Here is a 19,981-nt window from a genome sequence, read left to right as displayed (position 1 = left end):
ATAACTATTCCCAGAAGAACAGGTATCAACGGTGACATCATTTGGAAACATTTGAAGTATCTTATCCACACAGGCTGCTGAAGGAACTGAATAAAATTAACCTTAAATTTTAATTTTGTATTTTTGCTTACAAGTATTTCTTGCAAGCAAAGGGGAAATATGGTGTCAAATCTTTATGAGATGTGATCTGGTACATGAAGAGCAGCCTTCTGTAAATCTACTAACAGCGGGGGGACTGGGGAGGGTCAGCTCTGAACACTCTTACACTGCAATGCACAAACTAAAGCAGCCAACTAGAATCTCATTCTGTTAAGAAAAATTCTGATCTGATCATATTTAGGCCCTATTTTAGAAGGGACTAATGGATGCAGATATCAAAGAAATTGAAAGAGTTGTGATTAAGGAGAGAGTTATAAGAGGAGAAAAATCAAAAAATTGCTTTCCCAGTCTATGTCCAATTTTGGATACAAAACTCTTGAAAACAGATATTAATTTAACATGAATGTCCATGCATTGGACCGTGTTTGACATCAGCATATTATAACACTTACTTGGCACTGAATATTGTGCTTTGTAACACCCCTTGTCCTCAGTTATTCAGAGCACTGTGAAAAATGTTCCTCTGGGGATGACACTGTCCCAGCTGAAATACAAATTTCACTGGAAAAGTTTACCAAAATCCATTCAGTCATTTTGCATACACGTGAAACAGGAAAATAAATTTTCTCCTTGGGAATAAATAGCTCTCCTGCCCACATGAAGACACAGAAATCTGAAAGGACCGAGCGTGAAGGACGACAGCAGGCAGAGCGGGGCAGTGCCTCTCCGACGCCTCCGCACACCTTGCTCGCCCGCCTCCACCAGCCTCGTGCCAGCAACAACCCTTCAAATGCACCAAAACACTTCGCTGTCCAACCTTTTTGCACTTTTCATTACTGGAGATTCAAAAACATATGTGGAGCTTCTTTTATTTTTATAGGAATACTTCTGTATGCATGAGAGCCAGGAGATTTGGGCAGAAATCAGAACATTTATTATCAGTTGTTCATTACTTCTGATTTTCAAATGATTCAATTATCTATCTAATCCTGGAGGTGAAGGAATGGTGAACCAACAACCAAAAAACAAAGTGCACAAGCACCACTAAGTTAATATGTGCTTGCATCAGCAAATTAATATACCATGCAGACAGAGAAACCACAGTCTGTTTCTGAGCAATTCCCGACCAAAAAAAAATTTAGCTTTGCATATAACTGTTTGCAATGAATAATTCAACCATCTGTCATTTCCAGCTGGGCCCCATCACTTTTGTTCTTACCGAGCGTCTCCTCTTCCAGGGGAGATCAGCGAGCAGCGGCACCGACTTGGCGGGTGACAAAGCCAGGCGCACGCGCTGCCACCTGAGCTAGCAGCCGCTGACGCCTGGCGCAGCCCAAGGGGAGCCGCCGGGGAGGGCAAAGGCAGAGCCCTTCCTCGCGGGAAAGCAAAGGTCGGAGGAACAGCCTGTAAAAGATGCGCTGTACCACCCGAGGAAGCATGTGCTCAATTAATGATAATATTCTCCAAATGTATTCATCACATGCTACATATAATAACAATCAAAACTGTATGCAAGTTGGTGGTTCTAAAGCACATTTCTGGTAGTTTACGTATTTTTCAAAATTTTTTTTACTCTATCAGCAATGTTCCACCCCACTTTCTTGTTTTCTAACAAATCCTGCTCTCTTTTCGCCTTTGCAGAAACTTCCATACATCCCAGTATCGACCTTAAAACCTCTTCCTCCACAAGACACAGCATTATTTGTGAGCTCCACAAAAACACTGCAATGCAACTATATAGAAAAGGAAAAAGAGCCTTGGAAAATCATTGCCGTTCCTTAAACACAGCATATTAAATTTTATTCTGATAGGGCCTCTCAAAAAGAAAAAAAAAAAAAAAAGAAAAAAAGGCTGAGCACAATGGTAGAATTAATTGCGCAAGACAAAACAAACAAATTGCACAGAGCAGCCCTTGTCTCACGCCGCTGCTGACAAAGGCTAAGGACGGAGAACAGACACCAAATTGTTTCCAAGATCGTGGTGACAGGTCTCAAAGCATTTGCAGCTCCATTTGCCTGGAGTGTCAGCGTGCTCTCTGCCCCATTAAACATACTAGCAGAGTTTACACTTTCCTTGAAGAAAAGAGATGCTCTGATGACAATTTCCAGTGATAGGGAAAAAATCCAACACATTGTGGCTTTTTTTAATCAGAGATTACTTTTGAAAACAGACCTTTAAAAAGCTCTGCATTATGTGATGTTTCCCAAGGCGGAGGGAGAGGAATGGCTTGCCTAGCACTCAAGCCACCTGCGCTTCAGACCTCAAATAATGAGACAGACCCTCACCTCGCAATTCTCCGCTATGAGACTTAGCACCAAGCTTTTTTCACTTCTACTGTAAAAGGGATTAAGAAATATAGCCCATTAATACAAGAGAGAGGCTGTTTTATTTTTAAAACTGCTCTCAGACCTATTCATCCAAAAAGCGCTTTGAGGTGAACAGGCATTTTGGGGGAAATAAAAACATGCAGCAAGTATGTCAGTCCAGTTCCTTGAAGTCATACTTACCAGTAACTTAACAGGTTGAACTGTGGCATATCACGTCTCTAAAAAACATATCCAAAACATTTAATACTGCATTCTACCAACATTTGCACTGCTATCAAGCCTTCCTTCCTGGACAATAAAAGCACAAAAAAAACCACTCCTTTTTGTTAAACTTCTTGTTCCTCTCTCTATCCCCAAATATTCTTGCAGGCTCCCTGAAGCCTTCCAGCTCGCGCTGCCAGAGCCGGCTGAGTGGCACACTGCCTACCTGCATTAACCCGTCACACGCACTAACAGGGAGAAAGCCCAATACACATCACCATTTCCTTTTTAAAAGGGACTATGCCTTGGATCACTACAAACACCATAGCAAGTAGGGTCCATTCACAACGTTAAAACAGTAAATCCCTCCCCAAGACACAAATGTTATGTTCTCACACGTCAGGATTGATATAGACAATTCATTTTTTCAACATAGAAAAGACAGAACAGATTTCAATATCTGGCTACTGACATTACCTGAAAAGGTAACTATCCAAGTTAAAGCAAAAACATTTATTAAATCTGGTTTTTGTTTTTTCAAGAACAAATAGAAGTTTTAGTAAGGTAAGATGCAGCCCCAAGTCAAAGTGGGTAAAAGTATTTTAAAGTAATGTGTTCGCATTAACCAGAATCACAGCTCAAATCAACCCTAACTGAGGTTCAGAACTCCCTCCTCTCCCTAATAGCCGAGTCTGAACCCTTCTGCTGCCTCCTGGCATTAGAGCTACATCGTCCTCCATCAGAGATAAATATGACCATAATCATTACTTAAAAACAGCTATACAAATGTTCCGGCTGCATCTGAAAAAGACCTTTCACCTTTTGAAATCAAAAGACTATTTCCACAGCACAAGAAGGCCTTGAAATGTCCCATTTCTCCTCTTCAGTACAGAACTACAAAGATAACTGGTGACACGTTCATTTTGGTACATCTGTGTAAGTAGGCTTCCAAAGACAAAAAAGTTTCTTATTTATGTGGCATCTGCTCTTTCAGGCAAATATCACACCATATAAGAACTCTGTCCAAAAATGGTCAAACAAAATATGGCAAACAACTGGACTTCCAAATCCTCATCCTGCTACTGTCACAGCTGATATTTTATTACCAAAACTTAATTACCTTCTAGCAGTATTGAACTCCTTGGAAAGAACCCAAAGGTTATTTTGGAGTGTTTTTAGTATTTTTATCTTTAAATTTGAACAGTGCCTCCCTTTTCCCCTTAACCTATTTAATCCTGGAAAGTGCATTATAACAGCAAAAAACAAGATGGAAAGGAGGAGTGCATTTGCAGATTGAACAGCTAGTCAAAGATTTGATCACCCTTCCTGGTGCTTTAAGGTCTCTGGAAGCAATTTGATGTCCCCAACTTATTCCCCATTCTGTTACAAACATAAGCTACTGCAATAATCGCAGCGCACTGTACACACATACTGTGATCTACGCAACGCTCAGGTGCAGGACAGCTAGTGAGCAGCGGTGCACGACGGCAAGGCAAGGCGCAGGGCACAGTGAGAGGCACCTACCAGGTCATACGCCGCCAGGACCTTTTTCTGCACGTCGGGCATGGTGCCCAGAGGCTCCAGGTAGGGGAAGGCATCCTTCATGCAGAGGGTGACCGAGGGTGTGTTGTCAGCATTCACGAGCCGTGAGGACAGGGTCAGGATGCACTGCTTCAGGCTGGCGATGGGAGGGAGCCCACACAGCTCCTTCACCGACACCATTGCGTTCTGTGGGAAGGAAGAGAAACATTTCAGCACGTTCCCATCACGTCCCCGTCTGCCATGAGGTCTCCCTCTCCTCCCCACACCCACTTACACACAGACTTGGAGTGGCCTTTGAGTTGGAAGAGTCTCATTATCGTTTGGGGGATTTTAGGGGTATGTTTTGCTTTGGGTGTTCAAGGTGTTCAGAATATAGCATTGCTGGGGATAAGAAATGATTCAGAATTAAGAGGTGACCTGTGAGGAGCAAAAGAAAGAAAATGGAACTGTGTCCTCTTTCACTTCCTTACTGACAAGGAGGTCTGAACAACGCGATTTCTGCCTTTTTTTGAATTTAAGAAAAACAACCTCTTCCCAGGTTTGGCTTTCTGGAGGACCAGTCCTTGGTCAAAGGGCCTGGTGTTTCATTCCCAGAGAGGCGACGTTCAGCTCAGGTCTGCAGAGATTCTGGCGGGAGGAGCACCTGGGCCAATGGCAGGGCTAACGGTGACCAGCGTGCGCAGGTACCCATAGCAGGGCCCAGTCTCATTCTCCAGCCCCAACTAGCAGCCAGGAATCCTGGCCATTGGCTTTGCAGCCGCTCTGCATCACAAACCAAGCCCCAAGAGGGACAAGGTCTGGTCTCTGGCATATTAAACAATCTGCCTAAAATGCTTTCTCTAGTGCTCGGCTTCCAGGTGCTTTTGAAGCAATAATCACCTAGTTCGTCAGCCATTATCATCCTCCAGCAAGAATGAGTTTGACAGACTTCATATTTCCCATGGGAAAGGCAGGCAGGAAAAAACACTCTGTCTCCAGCCTTGCATGATCACATCTTAGAGCAGCAGAAATGCTCCTTCCCCTTAAAAGGTCACATGTAAGAAAATCACTACTGGCTACACAGGTGAAACCAAACTACCATGACAGAATTTACTTACTTATCATCCAAGTCAGTGGACTTGGGGCTGACTTCCCTCGAAATTTAGCTTCTATTGAGTCATACTATGACTAAAATGCAAAAAATCTAGGGAAGAGAATATTCTAACAACCCATAGCTTGTAAGTGCTGCCCCACAACATCGTCCTGAAAAGCAGTCATGAGAAAACGCCCAACAAATTGAGAGGGGCTTTTCCCATTAATCAAATTAGCATGCAGTTAAACCTAACAACTGTGTCTTCTACAAAGTGTTCCTGAGAACAAGATGTCGTGTGGAAATTTAGTTTGGGAGGCACACGGACGCTATTTTTGAGTCCGATTCAGTGAGTACTTTCCTCTGTATACCTCCCGTATCTAACCCTGACCGAGACAGAAGGTGGAGTCAGAGGTTCAGACTAGCGACTTACCAGGCCTGCCAGGAAGGAAAGGCTGGGAAGAGTTTCCCATTCTTAGAAATATGCTAAGGATAGTCCTCTGAGAGTAATTTAAAACTCACGTCATTTTGTAAACTTTTCTAGCTGCCAACATTTAATTCGCTTTAGACTTGCCCAGAAGAGTGGGGTCAGTCAAGTTTTATGAATTTTTCTCCTATTTTCAAGAAAAAGAATGTGCATTGTTTCTGTAGTTTTACCAAGGAGACAGCTATGGTTGATTTCAGCTCTCTATTAAGGAAAATTCCTTGCTTAACGCTGCTCAGTTTTGTTTCTGGGTAGCCCCCTGAATTGAACTGACCATTACTGAACTTGCAAAATCACTGCCAGCAGCCACAGAGCAGAGCGCGAGGCAGACAGGTCAGTGCCGGGCCACGGCACAGCTCAACCTCGAGCGCCCGCGGTGTGACGAGGGCCGCGCGGCCGACGCTGTGCCAGGAGACCCTCTGCAGCGCGCTGTGCTACTGGTGGCTGTGCCGGCCCTCTGCCAGCTGGGATGGTGCAGCTACTCAGCAGAGAGGGAACTGTAAGCTGAGCGGCGTCTCGGGCCCATGCTAGGCATTCGCAGCCCTGCTGCGAGCAGTGGCCACGCGGCGCAGCCCAACGGGCTATTCTTAGCAGAGCGCGTTTCTCTGGTGCAGACGAGACCTTAGCGACACGTGCCCTGACTGCTGCTTCTACTCGCGCAGACAAGGCAAAGCAATAGCACAATTTTCCTGGAGCTGGCCAAACAAAAGCTAGCTGACGTTTTTCAGGACGGGTGAGGAAATGAAGATTATAAGGCCAGAGGCCTGGGGACACATGTGAACCCTCAGCTCTGCTCTCTCACATAAGCACAAGCAGGAAAGCATGCGTTCAGAGATCGAGGACACACTGATTTTTCAAACGTTTCTGCCGAACCTCACACACACTTGTTAGTCAACAGCTGTAAGCATCAGCTTTCCACGGCCAGTATGTTTAAAGGTTTCGGCAGGCCTGTGGGTCTGAAGCACGGCCGCCAGCTGCAGCAAGCTGGCCCTCCAGCGGCTCGCAGGAGGAGCTCCCCTCGCGCTCAGCACACAGCAACGTGTGCCACGGAAGCGTCATACCTGCATGTTTTCTCTCATGTCAGTGGCCTCTCGTAGCGGATGCACTGCCAGCTTGAAGATGTCATCAATGGTCTTGAGGCCAGTGTTCCTCAGCATGGTGTACTCCCTCGCTTTCTTCCCTATTCTCGCCGAGAGGCTGCGCTTTTGGGCCTTTCCTCCGCCGCTTCGATTAGTTATTGCAATGTGAACAAACAGCGTAACGTGCTCCATGATATCTCCAACAAAAGACCGCAGCGGTATATGCCTGTATCCGGGCTGCAAGCACTCCAGTGGGATGGTATACTGGCCTATGAACTCATCCCCAATGTAGTCGTCATCCAAAACAACAAAACGGATCATGGCTAGCTCTGGTAGGTTGATCTGGAACTCAAAGCTTTCATCAAAAATGGGGTTATCGCTGTTTTGCTGAACAGTTTTAGTTCTTTGTTCTGTGCAATCCGCGGGAATCCCATGGACTTCTATGCAAACGTAGGGGTCTATAACATCCCCCTTTGCACACGCACCCTTGGGCTTTGGGAAGTTCTGCCCGCTGATTATTTTGACGTGCAGGACTTGTGGAGAGACGCCTGGGACGATGCCCTTTGTATTGGCGCTGAAGTAGGAGACTTCGTCACGCATCACGGAAGGTCTGAGGACGTACCCACATCCCCCGTTCTGCAGAAACCAGCCAGTGTGCAGGTCCATCATTGGTCCTGGGGTCTGATAGTTCATTGCCACTATCTGGCAACCGCAGTTCCAAAAATCTTGAGGATTTAAGTTACTGGAATCTATTCTCATAGCACTCGGGTACACCCTGGACAAAAATTTTTTGTTGTAGTTGACAAAATCTTCAGGGTATTCATTTGCAATTCGGTTAGCTTCCGCCTCACTAAAGGAACAGATTTCCCAGTAATTTTGGTTTTTCATGGATGTCTCAAAGTCTTTGTACTGAACAGATTTGCATAGGGACACCAAGTCAGACAATTCTCTGCAGAGCCAGATTAGCTTCGGCTCCCTTGAAAAGTCCTCTGACAGCCTCCGGGATATTTCAGCCTCTTCATCTTCATCTGTGACTTCTCCTTCCAATATATCCTGATCACAGGGCAGCTTCTTCCCCTTCACAATGATTTTCATTTTCAGTTTCTCAGGTGACGGGAGGTAGGCTTCCGATGGTAAAGGTGCTTCCATGTAGAGTTTGTTTCCGAAGATCCTCTTCATGTGTTGAACCATTACTTTCTGCTGTTGTACCGAGCAGTGGTTCCCCAGGCAGAGAATAAGGGGATACTCCGAAGCAAAGAAAGCTAATTTGTTTATTACCTCAATCACATTTCGAAAGGCAAGTGGCGACATCATGTTGTTACGGTTACAAATTATGGGCTCGTTATCTGGGCCATCACAGACATCTAGTTCAATACTCCGGCAGTTCATCTTTAAAGCTCTGACGTAACCATTAATATCAGCTGGTCCTCTGAGCTGGTCTTCGATTAGATATGTATTGTGGGATGCATTGATGTAGTAATGAGACAACGGCTGTGTCATGTCTTGGACAACTTTTTTGTGTTCTGGGTCAAAAATATCACATTCTGGGGACAACAAATACTGAGTAAATCCATCAATTGCAAGAAATCCTTTCAACCGCCCTTCTTGAGAAAGTTCATACCTGCGTATAATATCTAGACACATTTCTTCTGTTATATGGGTCACTCCTTGCTCAGCCTCTAAAAACAGCAAGAGGTCATTGGCATCTAGATATTCTTTGTTTTTAGATATCTGCACAAGTAAGAAATAAACTTCAGGTCTTGTGCAAAGTTCGGTGAATGCTTCACAAAATTCCTCTTTTGTTACTCGCGTTGTCAGTTTCTCTTTGCTCTTCTGAATTTCCTTAAATTTTAATCTAATCTTTGATTCCTTTAGAGTGGGGTTAAGCTTTTTTATTAGCTCCACGGACGTATCTTCTAACATTATACCATTACCATCAACATCTGCTGCTTCAAATACAGTTTTTAGCCATGCAAACCGTGGGGTATTATGGCTGCCTTCCATCAAATCCAGAGGTTGTTTACTACGAGAAACCAAGTACCTTAATCCTGATACCCAAATATTGGCCACATCAGCTGAATTGGCAACCAGGTCAAGGGACTCGTAGTTCTCACCATGAATTATGGAGAGTGCACAGTCCTCAGAAATCTGGTCTGCGAGCCCGTTATTCCTGAATGTTTCCGTGTTCTTCCCTAATCTGATTTCTTTTATAGCAGAAATATCAAGCTTAGCTTTGTCAAGGTCCTTCTTGGAAGGCTCCCAGCGAAGAGCCTGCAGGTCAGGATCCAGAGTAAAAAAACGGTTATAAATCCGAGAATTTGGACGAACTTTCTTCAGTTCACACCCAGCCTGCATAAAACTGATACAGTCACTAGCACTGCTTATTTTCTTCTCTGATGGCATGCTGCTGAAGGACACCGTTTTCTTTCTTCCACATTTTTGGTTTGAAGGATCCTGTGGAATAAATAGATGAAAAAGAAAAAAGAGGAAAAAATTAGCAAGTTTTCTTTGGCCTTTCCACAAGTACATAACTAATAGGGAAGATATGTTTATGTAAAATAATTCATGTTTTTCTGAACTGCAAAACACAGCATATTATCCTTTTCCACAACTCAGTTCCCTACTGAGCTATAAAATGTAACCATACAGTGACTTGGTTGATGGCAGCATTACAGACACCAAGCTTTCATGAGAGGCATCTGTAGGTGGTTCAAGTCCCTTCCAGATCTCCCTTCAGCAATTAGCTACGGGCATAAGGAGATGGGATCTGGTTATATCATCTGCATCTTCAAAGCAAATGTGGGAAGAGATGTCTTGTGGAAAGCTCTAGTACTCAGTTAAGTCTTGCTTAATGGAAGTTTGTCCTGCCTTTACTCTGCCTATTTTCCACAGTCTTGGCTGCCTCAAGTAAAACTAAAACAAAACCAAACAGCAGTCCTAAGTCAAATCCCTGAGGTGTGCACCCAGGCAAGTTGAAGGGTTCTTGCTTTGTGTGTGTTAATACTCCTGGCCAAAAGGCCGTTCTCACCAGGCTGAGAAGCCCACCTTTGCTGCACACGCAACGGCATAGCTCCCCTGCGGCTCCCGCGGCAGCTCTCAGGAGAAGTTGCTTACCTCCTGCTCAACCTGAACCTACCTCATGCTCTCTTGTCTCTCCATCCACTTCACCAGCTATCTTTTCTGGCACTTTCTGTGTACCAGGACTGCAAAATGCAGTGGGAAAATTAAACAACGACCAGTCAAGAAGCCCAAAGCCCTTGTCTTCAGGCCATGTTTTCTATTTCTTTTGGAGAAAATACTTATCCATCCACATTCAACTCTCTTCAACATCAACTGCCCAGCTTGCTACTGCATATATACCTAGCTACCCGAAAAGCTTTCAGTAATTTTAGTGCAGCAGCTACGTTTAAATCTTTCCCCACCTGTTATCAATTCAAAACATTTCACAATGATTGTAAATCATTCTTATTGCTCTGCATGATCATCTTCTACTCCGTTAGTATATAAATTATCCAACAGCTTAAAAAAATATTTTTTGAAAACACCATTCAAGGCTGTAATTAATATTGAAACACTTAAAATTGCTTTCCCTCCTATTTCCCTGGCCATCAGCAACACTTCCCAGGTTCTCCATCTCCCTCACCTCCTGTCTGCCTGGATTTCAGGTAGGAGAAGTCTCAGGGTGAGGTAATTTTGTTGTTAATTTTGCCTTCGCCAGGCTCTGCCCTCAGGCCCAGCCGCGAAAGGTGCACCAGGACCAGCTTCCCAAGGGCCCTGGGGGACCTGCCTGGAGACACTGAAACCAGCCTACCCCAATTCATATCCCTCTGCAAACACTAAATACAGCCCGGGTTCTTGCGGGGCCCTCCACCACACCGTCGCTGCATTTCTGCTGCTGCTTACTGTCCATGTCCCCCCAGCACCCCGTCCAGCTCGCCGAGCCACCAAGCATCGGCCCTGCACCTTGCAGGAACGCCTTCACTCTTTCGCGTTTTTGTACAGAGACTTCCAGCAAGTTAGTCAGTATAAACACTTCTACTTCCTAAGTCCTGAGTAATTGCTCTCATCACTTACTCTGCAATAACATCCAAAATATTCCAAAACCTCAGCTCCTCGAAACTAGATTTAAAGGCATGGAATCTGCTGGGAAAAAACTACTTATGTTAAAGATTTCTCAATTTCTCATTAAACTAACACAGCAACTTCTACTGACAAGAGGAATTACTTTAGCCATTTATTGCAGTACTTATTGCAAAAATCAGAGCCAAAAAAAAAAAAAAAATAAGGAGAAAGTCAATGAAACCAATGGCTTGGGTCAGCTAATTTTCTAATTACAATTTTCCGCTAAAATGTTCTGTTCCTGCATTAACATACTGCCTTTTAATACAGCCATGGCCATGAAAATCTTCAGGCAACAGATACTACTGAATACAAATGAATGCAGCTGATTACCCTATGGGTTCTACCAGAGCCTTTTCTTTCTCATTTCTTTAGGTTTAAGGGAACAATATTTACAACTCTGTGTTCATATTTTCATGATAATTTCCACCTGAAATACCATACTGAGACTATTGCCGAATATTTGAAGTTCCAAAAACAACCAAAGACTCTGAATTCACATAAGTGGCAGCTAGAGCATCCAGAGCCTTCAGTATTACGACAGCACTGTACTATTTGGTGTCAATCTCAAGAGTCCCACCTGACTGAATCAAGAGATAATACAAAAAGCTAGGTTTTCATTTAAAATTTATTTCTTACACTATGAAGAAATTCTGGAAAACACTGGGCATGCACACTGTAAGGACTCAGCTCTTACAAAAGAATGTGATTGGGACCTTTCCCGTTTCTCAACTTGAGAATCTCCTCTCCTGTAAGAGGTGAGACTTGTGATATTTGCAGTCTTGGGTTTATCAGAACAGATTACAGTAATTCCAGATGTCCTGTACAAATGCTTCTCATACAGGAAGGCATATTAATGGTCTTTAAGTCCACAGGGATTCACTCCTTGAAGGAGTAATTCCTCAGGGCCAGATCTGGAAAAATCATCATAGCATCGCAGCTGATCTACCTCCAGGTCTGCCATTTTGTTTTTGCTGGAGAAGAAAAATTTGTTATATGACTCATTAATTTGTTTCTGCAGAAAAAAAAAGCCATGTATTTTTAGTTCAGATATGGCTGTACTTTTTGATGAAAATAAGCCATGGACTTCATCAGCCATTTTTCAGATATTAACGTGATAAAAATAATTGGCCTTGTGGGGAATCATCAGAAGTTTAATATTCACTCTTAACCTCGCAGAGATTTGGAGGAAATTAGATTATCCTCTGTGTTCTTTCTCTACTTTTATCTTTGATGGGTACTTCTGGTTTTGTACTTGCTGCTAGATAAGGGACATGATAATTTTACAGCTATAATTCCTCATCTTTTAGTAGGACTTCCCCATACCTTTTTTTATCAACTGCATAAAATTCAAGTCTAATCCATAGGACTAATTGCCTTAAATCAACAGGATTTCAGTGCTACTGATAAGATTATTTTACATTAACAAAAAAAAAACCTCTCCAATCTACCATATAATATACACAAACCCTACAAAATTGCAATGGCTAACCGAGCTTATTACCACATCAGGCATTTCCCTCAGGGTCTCTATAGTATAGGAACATTATAAGTGTATTATGCAACATATAATTACATAATAATTATACAACACTATAATCTTTCAACATGAGAGCTGCTGAATTTGCACACAATATAGATTCAATGACAGTTTTCATTCATAGTTACCAAAAAGGTATTTATGCTAGTTTTGCAACCACTCAACATGCGTCTGCACAGCTTTTTTCAACTACTATTTTATTAGATCTAAATCAGAGGACCTCCTTCACTCACATTGCACACGTCAAATACCTTGTCAGGGACCTAATTGCAGCCACAGCTGCCATTGCTCCACGAAGAAGCTCCAATGACCACCCAGCCCTCCTCTTCCACTACCAAATATTCCCATGAAGCGAGAAAGTTTCCCCAGTGCATCAGCTTGCTCCCATCCCTACGCAAGCAAAACATTCAAAGGTGATTTTTAAAGTTAGATTATTCTCTTCCTTGCAGCTGATTAGGAGCCATTTAAACTAACGCTTAAAGCAAGCTCAAACGTTGTCCCTCTCAACCTGGGCTCTGCTGTGCCACCCGCCCACTGCTTGAAGGAGCCTCCCCAGCTCCTGGTGCCTAGCGAGCCTGGCCACGCAGCTCTGGCTCGAGGGAACACCAGCAGATGGGAGCAAACAAGGGCTTTCTGTACAACACACCCTCTGGCCGTTGGCTCTGCTCACACCAGAGCCTGAAGAGGCAATTTAGGCTCTTTGCCTCCCCTCTGATTTTATGCTGAACTTAAGTTCCTAATACTAGCTTAATTATTTTCTTTAAGTCTCTACTTAATCCAATTTCTACATACTACTCTTCTAAGAAAGTCATTCAGCTAAAAATACTCTTGGGCCGCAGTGTTTCTAAAGGCTAAGTGCCTGCCCCGGGTCACCTTGCACTGGAGGCCAGTAAGGTGAATGACTGCAGACATCCAGCAAACTAAAAGCTGCCAAGATCTTCCATGAATAAATAGCAAACCTGCTTTCTTCTGCTATTCACCAAAAAGCATTCACATTGTAAATCACCAAAAAACTCCATAGCATTCACCCACACCAGAGCAACTGATACCCTTCGTTCATCTAAAGCACATACCCGATTAGAAAGCGCAATGCGATGCTCCCCTGAACCCTGCAGGAAACAACCGTTCTCCAAGAGCTAAGTGCACCAGACCCGAAGGGATCACACAGCAGCTGGCGTAAAACTGCAGTTTATCATTTTTTCTTACGGTAGCTGTAGCGGTTACACTTCACAACTGATACCTAACACGGAAACCGATTTCTGCTCAAATACTTAGTTACTATTTCACTGCCTTTTTATTCCTCAGTCCTGGGGCCTCCCTAACATGTCCATGGCGAGTCAGATTCCCAGAAACACATGCAAGGTTCACTGCTTTCCCTGAGCACAGGAAAGCAAGTGCAGTGACAGACGTTCCCCCGCTTGGTTCTGCTGCATGGGGTGGGGGGGGGAGGTCAGCGCTGCCAACGCTCAGCTGAGGTGTCCTTTGATCCTTAGGTTGCCCTATAGAGGGTATCCCAGCCATCACTGCTGCATCTTCTCTCCTGTTCCTGAGCCTTGTGACATGCATTAATTGGAAATATCCCAAGACGTCGCCCATAGGAACACTCCGGCACGTGCTTAGCTCCCAGCGTGTGCACAGCTGCACCAAACCCCGCTAGCGTCAAGGACGTGCTGGCCTGACCGCATCCTGCCATTGCAAATGACTTTTCCAAAGAAGTCTGATTCACAACTCCAGCCTATGCACAATCTCAAACCAACAGAAGCTTTCCCGTTGAACACGTCGCCTGCATCAGAAGGCCTGCATACATAAATAGCGCGATCAGCCAGCCACCAGCAGTTGTGGGAAAACTCCCTGCCCGCCCCAACCTTCAACCAATCTATCTTGTACTGTTTAAATCAAAGAGCTCACACAAATAAATATGTGGGATTTAAAAAAAGAAAAAACATGAAAAAAGATGGTCTCCACCTCTTTCTGCCCCTTTACCAAAACTTACAGGACAGAAATCATTGAGCATACAAGTGAAGAAACAGAGCAGTAGTAACAGCTGTACAGCATCCCTGAACTCAGAAGTCAAGCCCAGACATTATTTAGCCTAAAATCAGATTATCTGAAGGGCCTCTAAACCACCAACAATGCTGCAGGACTCTGCTGAGGAACAGAGCAAGGGCAGAAAGCATCACTAGCAGAAGGCACTGAAAGCCCTTAAACAGCTGCAGGGTCCAGTGAAAGGAGGTGAAACTCAGTATCAATGCTGAAAGCTAAAACTGTCAAGTACAATTAAGTGCAATTAAGACCTATTTCCCCCAAAACAATTTACATTTTCATCACCAAGTACCACTGTTGCTGAAAGAGAAACCTTATTCTGATCTTTGCCATTTCCCATGAACCTAGCACTAGCAAATCATTCCTAGGCAGCTTCATATGTCCTCACAAACAGGGTATGATAAACAGTGCATCCAAAAAGGTATCTGCTCCAGAAACACCAGATCATCTACTTAATTGGCCAAGTGATTACACACTTCCCCCCCCTCCCCACAGTAATCTAATTAGCTCTACAGGTTTTAAAGCAAGAGAGCTTCAGTATCAGGATACTCATCTTGCTCTTTTGGGACACTTCTAGATACTTCAGGGAGAATCCTAGTGCCTGAAATTCTTGAAGGTGTATATTATTTGTGGTGATGGGAAAGGTTTCTCTTAAATATTAAATGAATGTGTCACTAATGGCACTCAAAACACATCACAACAGGTTGACAAATGATGGTACAATTTTTCTATAATTAGGTAAACCAGAACAGGAAAGGTTTATTTAAACCATGCAAGAGAACACAGAAAGTCAGTGTTGAGGCCAGGGTTGCAACCACATCTCATGCACCCATGATGTTTGGTCCATCTAGTCAAAGATGTAACTGAAAGTTTCAGCCTACGTTTTTGGGACATTGTTACAAGAGGTAGTAACAATCATTAGAAACTGATATTCATTACAAGCACACAAAGATTTCTTCTTTGAATTTCAGCTATTTGGTTTAACAATGTGTACCATTCTCCCATCCTGGCCATCCTGACATAGTCCATTTTATAGATTTTATTGATTCTCATTATGGTCTCTGCTATCACAATAAATTAAAGAGAAGAACTCCCTGTAATCTTTCTTGGCAAGGCTGTAGGGTGCAAGTATCAGATATCCACTCTGACAACTCATAGGTCAACAGAAAAAAAGGCTACAGGCTCAAAACTCATCCATGCTGACAGCTCATGGCACCAGACAGCTACCTCTGCATACAGGCATCACAGCGACACAGCCTCCTCCCACGAGCAGCCTCGGGGACGCTGCTCGTCCCACCGGGGCTGACTGCACAGCTCCACAGATTGCGAGAGCAGATGTTAATGACGACGGACCAAGCCAGGTGGCCTTTTTGAGGGAAAATTTGATTTGCTGTTCAATAATTGCCTTTTTTTCTTTAATATATAAACATTAGCATTACCAAACTTACTCAATTTTACCTTGAAGAAAATTTGCCTTTGCTGTGTAAATGAAAAACAAGAGCGAAAGAAAAAAGCAGCAGCGCGTAAAGATTTCACCTGGAAACATTTCCCAAAATGGAAGTCTATGTAATGGAAGAACAGTTTACTTTCTGGTGTACAATAGTGAAGATATTCTTTCAACTTAGTTTTATAATTAGGGCCCCAAAACCAAAGTCAAGAAGCTTCAAAGAGCACCCATGCCATGCCAGTAACAGCCCTACCACTCCAGTGCTCCTTCTGCCACCATCGCTCCTGATGTTTCCTCTTTACACTTTGTTATCGAGCCGATCTCCATGACAGCATCCCTTAAGGGATAGATTCTTGTACCTTCATTTAAATATTAAGCAATTCAGCAGCCTACAGAGAGAAATAAATTCCCGTATGATACTCCAGTACCTACTTGCACATGGCATCCCTGTATAAGCCTATGGAAGAACCTATTTGATAGAGAAGATTTTTCAAGGATCCTTGTTGTTCCCTCCGTGGAGCAAACACCTGTGACACCCCCAATGCCAGGTCTACTCCTCGCTGTGTATAACTACATGCTTTTAGGTTGGAAGGGGCTCAACACAGCCCACTGGACATAATGTCTCTAGTCATTGCCCCTCCTGACGTTTCTTTAGTTTTTAAGCATTATGGTTGTTCCCAGGCTGTTCCAGCACACCTTGGACATGGTCGAATTTATCCCCACGCTCTACCAGAATATAAATCTGAGAAAGACTGAAGGACACTGTCTGTCTGCACAAAGCAGCAGTTACAGAAAGCCCTGGAGAAAGGAGATCTCAGCTGCAGCATTCCCAGCAGATCTCCACAGCATAAAATCTCTCTCCTTTGCAGATTCTCTTCAGAATGCAATTGGAGGCAAACATTTAAAGTGGTGCCTCCTCAAAGCAACTAATCCCACAGCAGTCACAGATCTGCCTCACCAAACTCCCTCCAGGCAAAGGAGACAAAGCTCCCAGCAACTCCCCATTCACCTAACAAGTAAGCTGCGCCAAAGAGCATGTAGAGACCATTAGATTAATGCTCCTCCAGACCAGTGAGGAGAAATGAGTAACAAAACTGAGGGTCCTTCTTAAGCACCCAGGTCAGGTATTTGAGCTGATCACTACTCTCATTATGTGGCACAGCAAAAGGGAGTCCCTCAAGCTGGAAGGTCCCAAGTTATTCAGACTTAAAAGATCAAATTAGTGCCCTAAATCCAAACTGGAGACAAGCCAGCACCAATAACAACTGATAGAGTTTAGGAAATATGAGCTTCCTCTCTTAAATCTACTTAGATTTCTGCATTAATTTAAGTTTTATGGAAGTGACAGCAATGATGGAGACTTGTACTGACAAAAGCCTAGGTTGTGGTAGGAGGATCTATATCTGAACAAAACATCCAGACTTTCCACAGAAGGCACAGATAGGAAACCATATTCCTGGCCACTGCTGTCGTAATGTCATTTAACAACATGCATTGCAGAGGGAGCCCTGATCTGAGGTGTGTTTGCACAGCTGAGTAAGGGAACATTCCCTAAAGCACTGCAGGGAGCACAACTTCAATTCATTAATGTACCAAGCCCACCAGTGTAATCTAAATGAGCAACTGGGTTTTCCTTCCTCTGGCATAATAAACAGTGCCTGTTTTGAAACACACAGCCCCTTTATTCAAAAAAGTATATATATGTCTAGTCCTCATATAGACACGAAGCAGAGGCATTCAAGTGCAAAGGGCATGCAACCAGCCTGAACCTGCAGCAGATAAAAATGAGAAGATCCAAGATGAGAGCTAGGAAACACAGGGAGACTGACGTCTCAGCACCTGCCTGACAGCACCGAGCACCACAACCAGGAGGACTGTGAGCAAACACTTGGCACATGCACTTAGAGCTAAGTCAGTCCCCAACAGAAAGGCTACGCTGCCCCTGGGGAGCAGGTAACGAGCACCGCGGTATATGCATATTTCAGCACAGCACTAATGTTCATCTGTTTTGCTAGTCAGAGATTGAACATTTTCACAGTGAGTGCAAAGACGTGACCACAACATCCTTCTGAAGCACAGAGACCAGAGCAACTCACTAGCCGAAAAAAGCAGCTGTTTGGCACGTTCACATGGGGTAGATGCAGTCAGAGCTACTGCTGCGAGCTGTGGAGATCTCTGACCCGGCCTCAGAGCCCTCAGCCATGGCAAGCCAGGGAGCCTCAGAGTCAGGCAAGCGCTGCCTTGCAGCAGCTCGCTGGCGCTCAGCTGGGCCGAGGCGACCTTGCTGGTGGCGTCCGAACCCGGGGCAGCTGCACTGCAGCTCCCCATGCGCCTCAGGCGGGAGCCCCTAAGAACGAGCCATGGCAATAACCCCCATGACTCGCACGACGCGGAGGACTAGCATCAAAACCAGAAAGAACCTGCAGGGCTCGAGTCCTTCAATACTGCCCCATGTAGGAGAACAGCATCGTGCTCCATAACACAAAAACCCAAATGCAAACAGCACACCTCATGCACACTTCTTCCCACAGAATTTTACCTGCAATAGTTGTGTTTCTTCCAGGAATTCTAGGAAGCAGAATATGCTTTAAGTATTCTGAGAATACTTAAACAGAGGAATACCAAAACTAAATTGAAGAGACTTTTTCTCTGAGAGAACTGCAAGTATCTGACCTAGCTGAACTTGGAAGATTTTTTTTGTTTTAAAGAGACCTCCACTGCATCTGTGGGAAGGCCTCCTTAAAATCCGACAGAAGAGGATGACCTAAAAATGTAGCTAAATCATCTAAACCTTCTCTGATCTTCAATCCATCCATCAAAAGCAGTACCCAAGCCAGAGAGGGCAGGAAGAAGGTTATGCTGGTTAAGAGCAGTCCTTTTCTTAAGTGGAAAAGAAAACCACATATAAGAAAGTAATACAAACAAACTGAAAATAAGAAAAGTTGTTGGTGCAGGTTATAAAGCGAGAAAGAGGAGGCAATTAGTAAAGGAAGATAAGCAACAAGGAGAAACAGCCACAAGAAGAGCTGGTACGAGCAGGAGACGGGTTTGGTGGCAGCTGGCAGTTATAACGGAGAGGGCTCGGGGATTCACATCATTTGCTTTTGAACATATTAGAAACAGGCAGAACGGACCAGTGGAACTACTAACGGTGCAAACGAGCATTCATTCCCTACAGGACAGCAGTGACATTCCAGTAGTAAGGCAGGCGAACGCTACGTATCATTAAACCAAAAAGTCAAGCGAGTTTGAAGACAGTTAGCTAATGACCAACTTGTACCACTGCTATTCATCTTCATTGCATCTTTGAGTGCTACAGCTGCAGCAGATCTGTGATCGGATATATTTCACAGTCAAAACAGAGAAGATTTGATTGATAAAGAATAAGAAAGCGATTAGCATTAACTATTTCCAACACTATAGAAAACAGCTTGTCAGACTAACTTGATATCCCTTCTTTCATAAGATTACAAATCTAGTTGATAAATGCAATACAGTTGTTGTAATAGACTCGGTAACATATTATGGTTTATGTAGCTCTTTTGACTTGGTACTGAGTGACATTTTGATTAAGAAGATAGAGCAATACAAAATCAGATCAGAAGACATTAAACAGATCAAACACTGGATAAATGCTGTGTCCCAAATGTAAAACCCTCATCAGGTAGATACGCTTCAAACGGGGTCCTGCACGCTCCGGTTCCTAGCTTGATGCTATTTAATATTTTTAGCGTGACCTGGAAGAGAGCATAAAACCAATATATGTTGAGCCTAGACAGGATACAGAACTAAGATCTGGACAGCAATAAATAACAAAGAACATGGGTAAGAGACAAAAAGTCATCTAGATTGCTTGACAAACACTGCAAAAAAAACAAAAAATGTATGTTCTGATATGTGCCAAAATATGAAGTCACAAATGCAGAAACGTGATGGGCAGGCTGGGCCACATTTACAAGCCTCTGACCTTAGGAACAACAATTTTGAAAAACACGTGGTCAGAGCAGATAATAGCAAAGAATGTAATAAAA

General features: G+C 43.8%; 1 protein-coding gene across 1 annotated transcript in view; it reads right to left on the bottom strand.

Moving 5' to 3' along the window:
* Window positions 1-19,981, bottom strand: part of PLCL1 (phospholipase C like 1 (inactive)) — a 205,625-nt gene that overhangs the window by 33,890 nt on the left and 151,754 nt on the right. The window contains exons 2-3 of the mRNA XM_062579197.1: window positions 6,784-9,255; window positions 4,152-4,355 (exon numbers count right to left, since the gene is read on the bottom strand). Coding sequence (XP_062435181.1) covers window positions 4,152-4,355; window positions 6,784-9,204 — 2,625 coding nt within the window. The 5' untranslated portion in view covers window positions 9,205-9,255. The remainder of the gene's footprint in view (window positions 1-4,151; window positions 4,356-6,783; window positions 9,256-19,981) is intronic.

This window comes from Rhea pennata, chromosome 6 (assembly GCF_028389875.1).
Source record: "Rhea pennata isolate bPtePen1 chromosome 6, bPtePen1.pri, whole genome shotgun sequence".
Classification (NCBI taxonomy): Eukaryota; Metazoa; Chordata; class Aves; order Rheiformes; family Rheidae; genus Rhea; species Rhea pennata.
Note: the sequence above shows the minus strand (reverse complement) of the source record. Positions and strands in the feature narration are given on the sequence as shown.